At 54.4% G+C, this 15,931-nt stretch overlaps 6 protein-coding genes across 6 annotated transcripts; 2 read left to right on the top strand and 4 right to left on the bottom strand.

Annotated features, from left to right (window-relative positions):
• Positions 1-130: 130 nt before the first annotated feature.
• Positions 131-2,093, top strand: BO70DRAFT_431430 (MFS transporter). The gene is made up of 6 exons (XM_025548241.1): positions 131-571; positions 639-659; positions 720-777; positions 848-1,509; positions 1,588-1,690; positions 1,752-2,093. Exons 1-6 carry the CDS (start codon positions 464-466, stop codon positions 1,883-1,885), a joined length of 1,086 nt encoding a protein of 361 aa, XP_025396836.1. The 5' UTR covers positions 131-463; the 3' UTR covers positions 1,886-2,093.
• A 1,399-nt stretch (positions 2,094-3,492) lies between these two features.
• BO70DRAFT_398887 (uncharacterized protein) lies at positions 3,493-4,653 on the bottom strand (the record flags this gene model as incomplete). Its single annotated transcript, XM_025546816.1, has 1 exon — positions 3,493-4,653. One exon carries the CDS (start codon positions 4,651-4,653, stop codon positions 3,493-3,495), a length of 1,161 nt encoding a protein of 386 aa, XP_025396835.1.
• Positions 4,654-4,865: 212 nt separating this feature from the next.
• Positions 4,866-6,169, bottom strand: BO70DRAFT_110347 (uncharacterized protein). The gene is made up of 2 exons (XM_025537871.1): positions 5,567-6,169; positions 4,866-5,321 (listed from the first exon to the last, which is right to left on the bottom strand). Exons 1-2 carry the CDS (start codon positions 5,930-5,932, stop codon positions 5,079-5,081), a joined length of 609 nt encoding a protein of 202 aa, XP_025396834.1. The 5' UTR covers positions 5,933-6,169; the 3' UTR covers positions 4,866-5,078.
• On the bottom strand, positions 6,170-8,398 carry BO70DRAFT_110329 (C2H2 transcription factor). The gene is made up of 2 exons (XM_025537869.1): positions 7,343-8,398; positions 6,170-7,261 (listed from the first exon to the last, which is right to left on the bottom strand). Exons 1-2 carry the CDS (start codon positions 8,121-8,123, stop codon positions 6,408-6,410), a joined length of 1,635 nt encoding a protein of 544 aa, XP_025396833.1. The 5' UTR covers positions 8,124-8,398; the 3' UTR covers positions 6,170-6,407.
• BO70DRAFT_110342 (uncharacterized protein) lies at positions 8,126-8,787 on the top strand. Its single transcript, XM_025537870.1, has one exon. It carries the CDS (start codon positions 8,280-8,282, stop codon positions 8,754-8,756), a length of 477 nt encoding a protein of 158 aa, XP_025396832.1. The 5' UTR covers positions 8,126-8,279; the 3' UTR covers positions 8,757-8,787.
• Positions 8,788-11,826: 3,039 nt separating this feature from the next.
• Positions 11,827-12,730, bottom strand: BO70DRAFT_431427 (uncharacterized protein; the record flags this gene model as incomplete). Its single annotated transcript, XM_025548240.1, has 5 exons — positions 11,827-12,026; positions 12,076-12,118; positions 12,178-12,329; positions 12,462-12,534; positions 12,596-12,730. 5 exons carry the CDS (start codon positions 12,728-12,730, stop codon positions 11,827-11,829), a joined length of 603 nt encoding a protein of 200 aa, XP_025396831.1.
• Between the last annotated feature and the right edge of the window lie 3,201 nt (positions 12,731-15,931).

Genomic DNA, 15,931 nt, shown 5'->3' with positions numbered 1-15,931 from the left:
TGCCCGCGGAGGTCGACGGCCGCAGCCTTCCTGGGCGATATCTTATCGGGGATTAGTATAGTATAATAAGCTATGCAATGATCAGGCAATGCGGCCTCGTCCAGAGCGGAGGGCGGAGATCGCCAGGGGATTTGCCTGTCAGTAGTTCTGTCAATTACCCTGCATGGGAGGCTGATGGGTTGGGTTTGTTCGTCTGGGGGAAAGACGATGTGCGATCGAGAAGAAGGCCGCGTGAACATGTGACCCAACGTCATTCTCGTCGGCGGCTGCGGCTTCGTCGCCATCACTCAACGAAGACTCGCATCGCTCCCCACGGCGAAACCAGGACGGTGACCGCCTTCATGAGTTCTCATTCTGACTCTTGAGCGTCCAATTGCTCGCAGATCTTGACTCCGCCGCATCGCAGGAACCAGCCTGTCTCATCCATGCAGCCAGCGACATAGCTCCATCGACAGGCTCGACCATGTGGTTCCTGACAGACCCAGACAAAATGAAGCACCCTCCGTGGCTTCTCAAATTCCGTTCCTCCACTGCCTTCATCATTGCGACAGTATGGACCTCGTCATTTACGGTATGCGCCGGCACCCCGAGCATCTCAGATGAAGATTCAACCGCTGACCCGCACCCGCATTCAACAGGACTACTTCCTCTATGCGATGGTGAGCAAACACCACCCCCCATCCCATCGCACCCCATAATCTAACCCACCCGTCCACCAGATCGTCCCCGTCATGCCAACCGCCCTCGTCGACCGCGCCAACGTTCCCTACGATGACCGTACGTTCTTCCCCGGCTATGGCTTTGCAAACCCTATAGCAACCCAACCCCACTAATAACCAACCCCCAGGAGAACACTGGGTCAGCATCCTCCTCATCTGCGAGGCCGCTGTCGCATTCGTCTGTTGCCCCATCTTCGGCTACCTGATCGACGTCGCGCCCACGCGCCAACTCCCATACCTGCTCGGGCTGATCCTCCTCGGCGCATCCATGCTCCTCCTCTCGCTCGCACACACCGTCGACATCTTCGTGGTCGCCCGCCTCCTCCAAGGCGGCGCGACCGCCATGGTAGCCGTCGCCGGATTAGCCCTACTCACAGACTCCGTCTCGTCCTCCAACCTCGGCCATGCAATCGGGTACCTAGGGTCGGCAGTTGCGCTAGGCTTTATGCTCGGCCCGCTGCTGGGAGGGCTGGTGTACCGGGTCGCGGGCTATCAGCCTGTGTTTGCGATGGCGTTTGCCATTGTGGCCGTGGACATGGTGATGCGCGTCGCAGTCATCGAGAAGAGGGTCGCGAAGCGCTGGATCCCAATATCAACCGAGGAGTCTACTATATCCGAATCCGATCACCACCAGTCGCAGACATCGCACCCAGATGATGATCCAGACAATGACCTCGCCCCCAAGCGCCGCGAGAAACCAGCACTCTTTCTCCTGATCCAGCAGCCGCGTATCCTCATCTCCTCTTGGGGCCTCCTCGTCCACGGAATCATATTCGCGGCCTTTGACGCCGTGCGTACCCCCTCCCCCCTCTCCCCTCTATCTATCCACAGCCAACCAATCTCACTAACACCCCCAATCCACCCACAGACAATCCCCATCTTCGTTGAATCGCACTTCAACTGGACCCCTCTAGGCGCAGGGCTCACCTTTCTCCCATCCTCCCTAACCGCCCTGCTAGAGCCCTACTTCGGTAATCCCCCCCCTCCCCTTCCTACCAACAAAAACACAACTAACCAACCCACCCCAACCAGGCCGCCTAACCGACCGCCTCACCCCACGCCCCATCGCAACGCTCTCATTCCTCCTCCTCCCCATCCCCCTCTGCCTCCTCAGCCTCGTAACCACCAACACAACCCCCAAATCATCCTCTTCCTCGTCCTCCTGACCCTCACCGGCCTGCTCATCAACATGTGCATCCCCGCCCTCTACCTCGAGACCCAGCAGGTGCTGGAGCTCATGGAGCGGCGCAGACCGGGCGTGTTTGGCCCTCGCGGCGCCGTCGCCCAGGCGTTTGGCATCCAGACTATGGCGCAGTTTCTGGGGCTGAGTTTGGGGCCGTTGGCCGGGCTGTTGGAGGGGTGGTTGGGGTGGAGGGGCGTCGTGGTGGGGCTGGGGGGCGTTAGTGGTGTTACGGCCGTGGGGATGTGGGTGGTTATGGGGCGGGGGGAGGAGGATATTTGTGGTTATGGTGGGGGGGATGAGAGGGAGAGGGAGAGGTTGCTTGGGGATGGGAATGGGGATGGGGGTGGCCGTGGGGTTTAGATATCTGTCTATCCATCCACCTAGCTCTCTCTCTCTCTCTTATTTTACGCGCTATGTAATGACGGTAGGTATGATCATGATCATGGCCATAGTGATAGTCATGATCATTTTGGACACCCTTAAGATAACAGTATAGAGTATAGACAAACAGACACCAATGATACAATTTACAACAATTGACTCAACCAATCAATCAATCAATCAATCAATCAATTAATAACCAATTAATCATGCTTTTAGTTTCCATATCTAATAAATGAATGAATGAATGAACGAACAGGGTTGGTAATCCATGCATGCATGCAAGAAAGACAGACAGACAGACAGACAGACACAGATACAGGCAGGCATACACAGAGACACAGAGACACAAGAAGCCATCCATGGGTTGAACTTGTCTGGTCTGTTCCCCTTTCCCCTAGTACTGTAATTCCAAGGTCAAGAATCAACCGGTTTGCACGCCAGTTATCAGTTGGTCAGGTCAGTAAGTCAGTAAGTAAGTGAGTAAGTGAGTAAGTCGGTTTGTTCTAATCTCAACCATGAGTGGTGTTGGTGGTTGGTGGTTGGTGGTTGGTGGTTGGTGGTTGGTGGTTGGTGGTGGTCAGTCCATCCACCTTTTATAATCAACATAACACAGCACAGCATAGCACAACACACAGTAGACAACAGCAGCAGCAGCAGCACACCCTAGAGCGGAGAAGCATATAGATCAGCAACAAGCCGGAAGAAACGGTACCAGGAACAGAGACAGAAGAAGAAGAAGAAGAAGAAGAAAGGTAGTTAAAAAAAAAAGAATAAGTATAAAGCATGTTTTTCACCTCTTCAATCCACAGACGGACGGACAGACACAAAACAAAAGAAATGAAATGAAATGAAAGGTAAGGTAAGGAGAAAGAGAAACGCCATCCAATGCCCTCCCCAAACTCCAACCAGCCAGCAAGCCAACCGGCAAACAAATTCGAAAGACACACAACATCTTATCAAATCAAAAGCCAAACCAACAATTCCAATCCCCACAAACCAAACACACAGACAGATACAGATAGGATATAATTAACCCGCACGCACGCATGCATCACAAAACCAATAACCAATTAGACCTCGAACCAACAATTCCAATCCCAACCCAGAACCCTAACAATGATGGATGGATGGATAGGTATGATCACAAACTCAACTGATCGATACTCCCTACCCGTCCACTGCCCCCCAGTCTCCCGCCCCCCTTGGTCACCATCCCGAGACGATAAAACCGTTCTTCGCCCCAGGCGTCCTCCCCCCAATATACCACTTCTCGTGACCCAGCGCATCGCAGAACCCGCCGGAGCCGCTGGAACTATCGCTCCCGCGCCGTCGACGGCCGTGGCTGTTGTTGATGGGGATGGGGGTCGACGCGGCGGGGATGGGCGAGGAAGAAGAGGTGGATTGTTGCGTGGTGGAGGAGGGGTCAGGCTGGGAGAGGGAGGAGCGGTGGTGGGAGTGGGATCTGCTGGCTGTGGAGTGGTGGTGGTAGTGGTGGGTTGAGGAGGAGGGTGGGTCGGTGTTATTGGTGTTGCCGTTGTTATTGTTGCTGGCACTGTTGCCGTTACTGTTGCTGCCACCGGTGTTGGTGGCTTTGGTGGCGATGGCTCGCGCGCCTTGGGCGATTTGCGTGGAGGAGAGCGTGGAGGATGGGCCCCCGCTGGCGGATTGGGAGCCGGCAGTTGGGGCTTTCAAGATTGGTTGGGTACGGAAGGCGGCGAGGATGCTGGTGAGAAAGGGTCGGTTGGTGGACATGGTGATGAGGAGGGATATCAGGTGGTGGTTGCGGGTCGTGGGGGGTGGTTGAGACGGTGTAGAGTGTAGGTATGGCATGTGTTGCGCTGTGTCGATGGATGTATGGGCTGGGTTGTGCCGCTGCACCGTTGGAGGGTTGAGAGTGTGCTCGATCAGAGAGACCGTTTCTGTATTTTGCTGCGGTCGAGGAGCGTGGTGGTGGATCGTGGGTGAGGATATACTGTTGTTAGGAGTGGAGTGGAGGTGGTCGGTCGTTCGGTCAAGATCGGGGGGCGACAGTAGCCGCGGAGGAGCGGAGTAGATCAGATCCAGGCGGGGGAGGGGGGAGGGGAGAAGTCGAGAAGACAGCACGAGGCCGGATAAGGAACTGTGGACTGTGGACTGTGGACTCTGGACTCTGGGAGGACGTGAGGGAGTGCAGGGACTGGAGTCAAGAGGAGCGACGGGGACGCAAAGCAGGGAAGAATCAGGAATGACGAGGCGATCGATGCGCTGCTCCGAACGGGCGTCTGGCTGGCTTTTCCCCTCCGGGGCATCCCGTGGGCGGCGGCCAATCACGGCGGGGAGATACCAATCCGGGGGAAGACCCTCGGCGGTGACGTCGAGACTGGACATAAGTAGTCTTTGACCTGCATTCTATCTCTCTAGTCAGTACGGAGTAGTATAGTAGTAAGTAGTCTCGATCTCTCCATCCCGTCTCAACTGTCAGATGTCAAGTGGCCTCTTTGGACCCGAGTCCCGAAACGGGGACCCTGACACCCTGGGGAACCCGGATCTCGGGGTGTCACTACCATACATAATATAGGGAATTCCCGGGAACCCCCTCTTCTCCCCTCTTCTCCCCTCTTCGGACCAAAGGCTGGCTGGCTTCCAATGCCACATGGCCGCGGCTAAATCCTGTCTACCTCTACATCTCTACCAGTCCTCCCTGGAACATCGGATAATCGCCCGTGTTATTTCTCGTTCAACTCCGAATCACTGGCTGTCTATATTCTAGCTTTTTGTTCCCCCGGGGGCTCCCATAAGTGACAACCAGTCCATCACGCCCGACGCGGGGGCTCCACGGCCTCCCTCGTCTCCAGACTCCGGGACCAGATACAACAAGAGAGAAAATGCACGCGGCACCATGGACAGAACAAGCAAATAACCGACGTATGGAACATCTGAGGGCGGACCAGGGGCGTGCATCCAGGCAGGTCGACCAACCGCCCGTCCAGAGAGGCTCCAACACAGCAGGAGGCCTCCAGACCGCGGTCGGGATCTGCATGCAACCCAGCCACGAACTGTAGGAAATCGGGCCGTCAAAAAGAGCACCGTGCTACCTTTTTCACAAGTCAAGAAGAGAGAGAAGAAGAAGAAGAAGAAGAAGAAGAAGAAAAACACACACAAGAAGGAAACCGAATGACACTGACATGCAACACAGGAAAGGAAACAGAACGCAAGGAAACCACAACGGATAAAACACACACAACACCTCTCATCCCAGGTCAACCTCGTATGCCCCGACGGACACACTGCAGCTACTTACATGATCGACTGGATGACATGCGGATTGGAAACGGCCGTGACGGTGATGCAATAAAAACCCGAACACACTCATCCTCCATGCAAGTCGGGACTGGACACAGAAAGAAACATGCAAGTCGGAATCAAGAGTCAACGGAATCCCTCCCCGTAAGATCTTTTGGGACTCGTCGAAGATGCGAGCCAACAAACAGCAGCAAAGACAAAGCACATGCCCAAGTCTATGATTGGACGCCAGATAAAACCACACACACCATCCCATCAGCCCACTCATAATGGGTGGACCACAAATCAAAACAGATCCAGAACCATCGCAAATCTGCACTCGCCGTAGAAATGCTGACAAGAGTTTTTTCAAATAAAAGAACATGGATGACCAGAAACCCCGGCAGGAAAGAAGAAAAAACGTTTTCGTAACAATGAGAAATCCGGATGCTGTAGTCTGACCACCCCGAGGCGCGCTGCGCGGAGTCGGTGGCCAAAACGGACTTTTGTCTATGTAATTCTTTTTTTTTTTTCGTGACTTTTTTTTTGGCACGTCCCTCGTGAATCCCAGCGGCGTTCCAGGCCGGATTCAGGCGCATAGGTTGAAACTGGAGAGGCGCAAACCCGCACGACATCTTAATCCTTGCAACCAGCGAGCATCAACCAGTCAACTGCCCAGTGCCGCAAGACATCGCAAGATTTCGTATGCATAACATCGTTTAACGTAACCCAGTTAGGACGCAGAAGGACGACCTTATCTTCGTTCGTCAAGGCCGAATTCTCCCGTCTCACTTGATGTGCACAACACCAAGCTCGGAGCGGTCAACCTAAGACATCCGCTTCCATCTCGCCACTATTGCCTAGCAGGCTGGACGGTACCTGGGTCCAGCATCAGCCATCAGCCATTCATAGCGTGGGTCAATAGGGGTTAGCTTACCGTCACCGCTCAGGGTGGTCGACGCCAGGTACAGTCCGTTCATCCCACTCTCCTGGGGCCCAGGGCCAGCGGTGGTGGTGGGGTAAAACTTGCGTTCGGTATCGACGTGAGCGTGGATGGGCTCCTGGCCGGCTGCCATGGACTGGGGGAAAACGGGATTGATGTAACCGTCGGACGCTCCGGGCTGAAACATCGAAGTCCAGTCAATTTCGCCAGCGTGATTGGGAGTGGGTCCATGCATGACAGGACGTTTAGGGTCTTGAGCAACCGGGGGCTTTACCTGGTCAATAGGGGGACGCTCAACATTCAGCTGCTGGCCATTCGCATCCGCACCGGGCTGCTGCACGAGATACGGGTTCTGCTTGGGCGCAGCCAGCCAGGGTCCTCTCTGGTGGTGCTGCCCAGCCGGGTACGCGTCTTCGGGCTGGCCACGGCTCATTCCATTGACAGACGACATCGGGTAACCCATGGGCTGCTGGTGGTCTGCGTATCCTGGCCGAGCGGGTGGCATCCCATTGCCGTTCACGTGGCCCTCGCCATACGGCGCAGTGGGGAGGCCATTGGGATGCGGGACGGTACTGGCAACTTCTTCCTGAACAGGCTTGACAGGTGCCGCGGCTTGAGACCGCTTCAGATGCGCCTGGGGATGCGACAAGTGAGTCGCTCCCGTGGGGTTACCGCGCCGCAGCGAGCACTTCTGGAAGTGGCGCTTCAAGATATCACTCCGAGAGAACGTATCCTTGCAAAGAACGCACATGTACGGGCGATCACCGGTGTCTGTGGCGCAAAACAGGTATTAGTAAGCAAACCAAAACAAATCCCGCCGGAACCATTCGATTCCCGGCAAGGAGCACTTACGTCGGAGCAAATGGCGCTTCAGGTGCTTGGCATGAAGATACGTCTTGTTGCAGTGCGGGCAAGGGAACTTTCCATCCGCGTCCTTGGCCGGAATGGTCGTGTTCTTCGCAGTACCATTGACGCCGTTCGTGACCGGAGTCGCGCGTCCCGGAACGCTGGGGAGTATTCCGCGACGACCCTGAGACCCAACAACCTGGGTCCTGGGAGGCTCCTTCGCAGCATATTGCGCGGCACCATTGGGGCCGGCGACCGGGTCGGGGTTCATCCAAGGCGATCCCTTGCCATCATTGTAGCTGAAAGCACCCGACGGAAGCCCGGAGAAGTCCGAGCGACGGTCCCGGGGAGGCGCGGGCGCAATCGGCTGCGGGTAGGTCTGGGCGCTGGATGCGGGAGGCAGCACGTTATGAGGAGGCGGGTAGTGTGGCGACGGCTGAGGTTGAGCCTGCGGGTTGGGGTGGGAGAGGAAGGACGAAGGAGGCAGGCTGCCCACGGTGGTGTGAGGCATGATGGGAGCGGCAGAAGACGCGTAAACATCGTGAGTGGCAGCGGGATACCTCGCCAGATCCGGCCGGTACGGCTGGCCCATGTAGGAGTGAGGGGCAGGAGATTGACTGTGATGAGGTTGTAGCGGGGGAAGGGTATGCGGCTGGGACACAGGGTACTGAGGCTGCATGGTGTACTGAGGCATTGGCATGCTCGAGATGGGTGTCGAGGAGAGAGGCGTGGAGCCCTGGGGCAGGCTGGTGGAGGGGGGCCGAGAAGGATGAGATCTGGGATCCATCGTGACGCGGAGAGGCTGTCGAGCACAGGAGGGGGAGGGAAAGTGAGATGGGGATGGGACAGGCGAAAGAATCTTTCACGGTGTCTCGATCATTGATCGCAGAGCGAGAAAACCTTTCGTAACTTTTTGTCTTGCGACCAAGGCAGTGCTCCGGAGATGCGAAAAGTCTGCCAATGCCACCTGAGTTCAGTTCCTGACCACGGTCCTTTTCACAGATTTCTCTTGTCTAGAGCCGTGTGCTTGATTGATCCTTCTCGACGGTGTTGCTTCCTGATCTTCTTCTTTCTTCTTCTTTTTTTTTCCGACGAAAACAAAGCTCCCACCGAACGCGGAGAATTGTCAGCGAGGTACTTCGGGAGGAGGAGGTGCGATAGGCAAATAGACGCTCAAGGGATCCCCAAGGTCGACGATAGACGTGCAGGATCGAGTCGGACTCCACTGCAGAAAAGAGGTCAGGATGAGGTCGAGATGCTTAATCTGAATTCCCCACGGTCACCCACCAGAAAATCGAGTTGTGTGGAACTTCTTTTTATCCGCACGTTGTCACAACAGTCAATGGTTCTGAGATCCACAGGGAGGCGGCGTGTAAGTGGGTCTAACACAACCAGCAGTGCTAGAGGGGAAATTTGCTAGCCAATTTTTGCTTCGCGTCAACAATGCGCGCGAGATTGACCAGGATAGCTCTGATAGGGAAATCAAAACTGCCAGGGACAACGCGTATAGGTGCGGAGACCAGGGCAAAGGAAGAAGGAAAGTAAGGGGGACCGAGAATAAGAGGGAAAAAGAAAAGAATGATCAAATAAAATAAAATAAAAAAAGGTTTCGAAAAAAAATTGTTTCCAAGAGAGAACACCCAAGGTAGCCCGTCTCTAGGTAGTCACGGGAATGGAGGGGGGGGGGGGGAAGGGGGGCGACGAACGGCGGCGGCACAAAGTTAAGTGGGAAAGGGAAAAAAAAAAAAGAAAAAAAAAAGAAAAAAGAAAACAGGAAAAGAAAAGAAAAGACTAATATCGTCACTATCGGAAGGGCAGAAAAACGACACTACCGGTAGGTACCCTCAAGGGAAAGGAGAAAACAGGTGGATTGAGGGAAAGGAATCGCTACTAATTGAAGGTTAACTGGGGATTGGCGGTGACGATCGTAACTCTGAGAGGCGACGGGCGTAAGAAAAAAACGAGGGCGAAGGGGGTTTGTAAAAAATCGAAATTAGTTATTTTTATGATGGATTTAGTCGGATTACTACGCAGCCAGCACCCAACCTTTGGGACGGTTGCCGGTGCCGTTGACCTGATTCGTGCCTCACCCGGTTTCCGAAACCCAGTCCAGAGCCGAACCAGGTCTGCAATTTACGGGACTATCCTCCTTCGGGGCGCTCTCGTCGCTCTGCCTTGGGTCCAGCGACGTCGAAAGCGTGAACGGAGATCTCGCGCCTCTGGTTGACTTTCTAGGAGGCGCTTCGGTGATTCCAAGGGGCATGGCAATGGCATGGCCTCGTAAATTTCTCCTGCCCAGCAGTCGGTAATTTCGGCTCAACAGCCCCAGAGCCCTGTTTCCGAGTGTCGCCCGGAAGGACAGGGAAGCCCGTACGGAGTAGTAGCAAAGCATCGAGGGTTGGTTGGCACCAGCGGCGGTAGCAGGGGGAAAGTGTTAAAGGCGTCGTGCCGAGCTGCGATGCTGGTTGGCCAGTGTCCGTCATTCTTTAGGTTTGATTTTCGTGGCTTATTTGGCCTGATTATTTCTTGATCAGGTTGGGGTGGTTGGAAGGCCATCGGGCGTGTACCGAAAGCCATTCCCCGAGGTACCTCGATGGTATCCTTGCCGCAGACAGCCACGTAAAAAAGACTTGGCAGTAACATGTCGTTACCGGCCATACGTCCTGCCAATCATCAGGTGCCAGACACTGGTCCCAAGTAGTACGTCGACGACTACTCAGGTACCTACGGATAGGTAGTAGGAGTAGTCCGTAGATATTCCTATTTCGAAGTCATCGGGATGACCAGCAAGTAGTACGAAGGACAGTGCATGTCATGGTTACACTACTACTACTACTACTACTACTACTATCTATGTCGCGCTTGTCGGATCCACGGGCGGAGAGGTCCACGACGAAGGATTCAAATCAAAGTCCTCAGGATGAGGGGTGATATTATCTATCTAGTATCTAGTAGGAGGGGCGGCCCAAGTAGGGTAGGTGCAGTTTTGAGAATTACTGTACGCTCGACGGGAGGCTTACCTCTCGATACGTACTTGCCCGACTAGGCAGGTCCTAACTATGCCAGGCCAGCCTGCTGTTTTCAGGCCGAGCACAACTCCGGTCGCATTCTGATGCCCTTCTTTCTCGTCGTCAGCGCATGCAACTGAGACACCCCGACGGCGCTGGATGCAGCAGAATGGCAGAAATTCTCGCGCGCAATCAGTCTTGATGTCATGAGGCGGATGGACATCTGCAACCCTTCTCCGCAGTTGACAGGCCCGCTTGCTCAATATTGGCTCCTCGGGCGCTCAGTCCTCATGGCACATCCACAATCCCACATGAGTTAGGTAGGGGCAGGAAACCTTATCAGGGTTATCATCTTTGTTCAAAGTGGAGTGGCATCCTGGCTTGAACCTGAGCTTCAGGATTAAGAACAATGGTAGAGCTGCCCACTCGACTCCACGGCTGTCAATCTCGAATCTCGATCTAGAAGTATATACTCCATACGCCGTGCTCCATCCTCCGATGGGGATCCATATGAGGGGGCATGGAGACTCAAGCGTGCCTTCGGATTCTCCATCAGCTGTCATATTTATTTATCTCGGGCGGCCTGTCCGCATCGATGTTCCTTGCTTTCGCTCACCCTCGCCCTCGCCCTCGCCCATATCCATCTATCCAGTATCTATCCATGCTTTCATGCTTGTCCTGCCTTACGGGCGGCAACAGCCGATATTCATGCAGCCTCAGCGCCTCACTCATCTACACCACACACTCGTCACCTCCACCCCTCCCTTCGGGTCGTCTAGTGGATAGACTGCAGGTAAATTGTCTGTGGTGTCACGAAACACTCAGCTACATCATGAGGGTCAACACCGATGTCCGATGTCTTACCGTGTGCTCTGCTGAAAACCACTGATATTACCCGGTTGATGCGCTTGGCTCGTACCATTTTATTAATTTCGAGTTGCGTAAGCTGCAGTGGAATGGCATTTAATAAGATCAGGGGATGTGTGTGTTCCCCTCAGCTCCCGGCGATGCTAATCATACAGGTCAGGAGCTCAGATCACTGAGGGCTGCGAGGGCTGCCCTCCAAGTCGCCTGGAGGTGCAAATCCCCTCTAGATGACGATGGTGCGCAGCGCAAAGACACCACCATGCCCGAGCTTCGACCACTGATCGGACGCCTCAGGAATACATCATCTGCATGGAGATTCTAGACTGCAGCGTGGTACTTTTGCCTCCCGGGATGGGGGGTGGCAGAAACGGGCCAATTGGCCAGTCGATGAGGCCACGCACTTGTTTCATCCATGCCACCCCGGCCGGTCACCAATGATGATTCCTAAGCGCTCAACGATACCACCTCATCCCCAAACGGAACCCGTGGTTCGGGGGTGCGTGTCGTTGCCACATCCGATTGGAAGTATGATAGATCATAATTGACTCATTCCCAAGATTGCTTTTGCTGAGGCATCCTTGTCACGGAATGCGACTTGGATGAGAAGACATCTGTTTAGTGTCCATATTTACCGCCGTGTCCGTACTGTACCCCGTACCACCCGCGACCACAGTTCTTCATCGGGATGGGTCCTGGTGCTGGTTTAGGCTTCGAGTCGGCGGGCTGTTCTCCACCAGGAGATTTTCGCTGGGAGCTTCTCCCGCTTCGATTGTGGACCTCGCCCTCTGCCTTAGGCGGCGGGAGAGGTGGAATCGCTGCAGTTGATTCTCCGTATTTAAATCCGACTATCTGATCTGACCATACGGCAGAGGACGGCCCTCTCGCCCATGCAGATGAACTGCTTGCTCTACCTACACACCAGCAAGACAAACCCTGCCCGTACGGACGGAGTCCGGAGTAGCAGACCCCCAAAGAAGTCGACGACGCATGGCGGAATTGCGCGGATGAAGCGTTCCGTCTGCTGTGAACGCGGAAGCCTATTTTGGCTTTTTCTTCCTTTTCATTAACTCCTTCCGGGTTCTCGCTCTCGTGGCCGCGGAGCGCTTCGGGTGCGTGAACTGTGAAGGGAAGGACTTGCATCCGATGATGCCGTCATACACCGTCCGTACCGTACGTCCGTACAGTAGTAGTACGTACTAGGTATGTACACATCCGTGCTGCGTATCGGCGCTGGTTGCCTGGCCGCTTACCTGAGAATCCGGCTTTACGGGTTACGGCGGTCTTGTGCTGCCTGAGCCTCGCAAGCATACCCTCGATTTCGTTCTGGCGATATATTAGCCTCGCCATATTATTGTTGAGTAATCGGATACATACTAACACACACTAACTGAGGATCAGGCGGTTCTGCAACATCTTCGCCCGACTTGCCACTTGCGCCGAGGTTCCAAGGAAGAGACGCCCGCAGTTCTCTGGTTAGCATCCCAGTGACACGCTTTTCCGGGCGTGGTAAGACCAGCATGATGCATCCAGTGGTAGCCTCCCGGTGCCCTGCACCTCGCCCAATGTGGCGGTCCGATCACGGCTACCAGACTCCACCAGCGAAGCCGTGGCCCGCTCATGGAAACTTCCACGGGAGCACCCAAGCCAGGCGGTGTGGCAGATCAGGACCCAGCCGGGCAGTGGCTGTCGGACTCGGACGAGAGAAGGCGCACTAGATAGGCGCGCAGAGGTTAAACCTGCTGCTTAACGGCATGGTGGGCAAGAAATTGTCCGACGGATCGTCCCCTGGTTGTTATCATCCCAAAGCTTGGCTCTCGCTTGTGAGACATTTGCTTGCTCGCGTCGAGCATCATCGGACGAAACTCACACTATTCATGTTGGAATTGGTCATGGATATTATTCGACTCGACCCCTCAGGGCAGCTAACTTAACCATGCGATAGTCCGAGGAAACCGCAACCCGTCCCGACCGGTAATACTGCATACGTCGAATCGAATTGGATTGAATTCCATATATAGAACCTACTCAGTACGGACTTTCCCGTGCAGTAAGAGTGTCTGTCGCCCATTAACGTTCTTCAACCCCGAGGATCTATGTAATATCTACGACGTGGCAGAGGATAGACAGGCACCGCAGCACGGCGTGGCTCATCCAAGTCCAATCCCAGGGTACCGAAAACCAACAACGACCATGATGATGATGATGGATGATGATAATACTCATGATATGGTGGTGCTAAACCTTCCCGGATCTAGTGTCCGGAGTCGAGGCAGGCAGAAAAGAACTCATCCGGGGAGGGGGCGCCTCAGTCTCTCCAGCGCAGCAGCACTCAACCTCCCAGTCCCAGAGTCCCAAGCGACCGCATGCAGATCGCCCGCCGAATCCGGGACGGTCAGAAGTCGGCCGGAAAGTTCCCTCGGCACTTTTACTCAGCCAGGGTTGTTTTTCCGGGCATGGCCGGAGTAATCCCGAGCGCACCAAATCTGGATCGGCTCAGTTTCAGACCTTTCGCGTGCGAGCCAATCAGACCGCGAGGACCGGGCAAGGCGAGAGCGCCACACACCTCATTCTGCCTTTGCCAAGACCCGTCTTGCACATTTGTTGTTCGGTGTGTGTGTGTAAGTGTGTGTGTGTGTGTGGCCTGAGCCTGAACCCGCGCCTGATTATTGTTTTCTTTTTCAGTAGTGAAATGCTCTGGATACTACCTATCTACTAGTTAGTTACTCCCTACACAGTAATCCAGTTACATGTCTGGTCGGGAGTTTGGTTTAGCCAGGCCGGTCGGTCGGTTGGTTCTGGACCTCTGCGTTCTGCTGGTTGAGGTTGAGGTGAGGTGAGGTGTTGCTGCTGTCCGCTGCAGCCCTAGACTGGGTAGGTAAGTACCGTACCTACTGTGTACAGTGTACAGGTACGGAGTCCAGGTATTATTGGTCTGTTCCGTTGAACTGCCCAAGTTGGCAGGCGGCTGGAGACTGGAGACTGGAGACTGGAGCATACCCCGAGTTCAACAATCAAACCCTGGGGGTTAATTCGGGATCTTATTGCAGATGGGCTGAGGGTATCTGCTAACGGGGTTAGTAGTTAGTTAATTAGCACTTCAGAGTCTAGGTAGGTAGGCATCTATCTATCTATCCATCTAGTTACCGGTACGATCTGGCGGACATTGTTGGTGCATCGCGCATCGCGCTGGCTGCTGGATGGATTGATCAGCCACCACCAACACTATAGCACTACTGGCACTATAGCAGTCGGACAGACACATAGTTAACCCCTCGATCGAATGATTATATTAATTTGACTACTTGACTACTAGTCTACAATTTGTCTATCTATCTATCTATCTATCGATCTACTTACTGCCCATGCGTCGCGTCGGGACCAGGGAGTCAGTCGTCGATCCGACGGTAGCCATTGAACCATGCCATGGGCTTGGGATCCGAGGATGGCCATGGATGGCATGGCGGGCATGGCGGGCATGGCATGGCAATCAATGCCCACGGCCGTAGATAGATAGATAGATGCGGCAGAATCAGATAGACGTGGCTGCCTGAGGCGTGATCAGATAATGAACTCGTCCGTCAACCCGCGACAACTGCAGGGGGAAAAAAAAGCGAAGATCCAAAGGTTCAGGGCGGGCGGGCGGTTGGCTGGGGGAGGGGGGCAGGAGGGGAGGAGGGGAGGAGGAGGAGGAGGGAATACTAGTTGGTACGGGGTAGTACTTACTACTTACTTTTACGAACCACAGTGCCGTGCCTGTCCTGAGTCCTGAGTCCTTAGTCCTGAGTCCTGAGTCCTGAGTCCTGTCCGGACTCCTGTGTGATCGTGGAACTGTTTCTGTGTAAACTGTACCTATAGTACCTAGGTACTCTGTATCTAAAGTGTAAACCATCCAACTAAGATACTGTTTTATTTTAGTTCTTATTTTTTTTATTTATTTTTTATTTATTATTTTTTTTATTTGCCACCGACCGCCGGACAGCCACGCGGACCGCGCTGTCCTAAGTCTGAGTCTGAGTCCGACTTTGACTTGCTGGATGGCTGGCTGGCTGGCTGGGCTGTGCTGTGCTGTGCTGTGCTGGGTTGTTTGTACCTGGCGGATATAGTAGTCCTGAGAACTGCACCCTTCCTGAATAGGCATTCTCCACGGCGGTGGGAGAGGCATTTTCTAACGGGAAAGGAAGGGAAAAGGGAATTGGACTCGACTTTTCTGATCGGAGCGGAGCGGTATGATCGCGTGTCATGTCATAATATCGATTGTGTTATCATTTGAAGTTATGATAGTAGGAGAAGTTATAGGACTGGTTTATACAACTGGGTAGGTAGTAGGTACGGTAGGTAGGTGTTGGTGCAGTGGTGGGTGGGTGGGTGGGTGGATGGGTGGGTGGTCTCCGCTGTAAGCTGCAGTGGGAGAGGGAGGAGGAGTCTGACATCCGCATCCGCGGTGGACTCGACAAGGCGGACAGCAGACAGACAGATACATGGTTACCGTACGGAAGCAGTACCTCATCTCTGGTATTGGGATGGATCAGTCCCATCGCGGACGGGAGGAACGGAACCTGGCCGACTGACCGACTGACTGGCTGTAGTTACCTAACCTAACCTAACCTTCATTCCTTTCTGTGTATCTGAGGTACGGAGTACTTACTCTCTACGATAGATAGATACATGGTTGTAGGACTGACTGCCCCTGTCAATAATCCCAGCCAAGCCAAATACGTAC

This window comes from Aspergillus heteromorphus, assembly GCF_003184545.1.
Source record: "Aspergillus heteromorphus CBS 117.55 chromosome Unknown BO70scaffold_24, whole genome shotgun sequence".
In the NCBI taxonomy this organism is placed as follows: domain Eukaryota; kingdom Fungi; phylum Ascomycota; class Eurotiomycetes; order Eurotiales; family Aspergillaceae; genus Aspergillus; species Aspergillus heteromorphus.
Note: the sequence above shows the minus strand (reverse complement) of the source record. Positions and strands in the feature narration are given on the sequence as shown.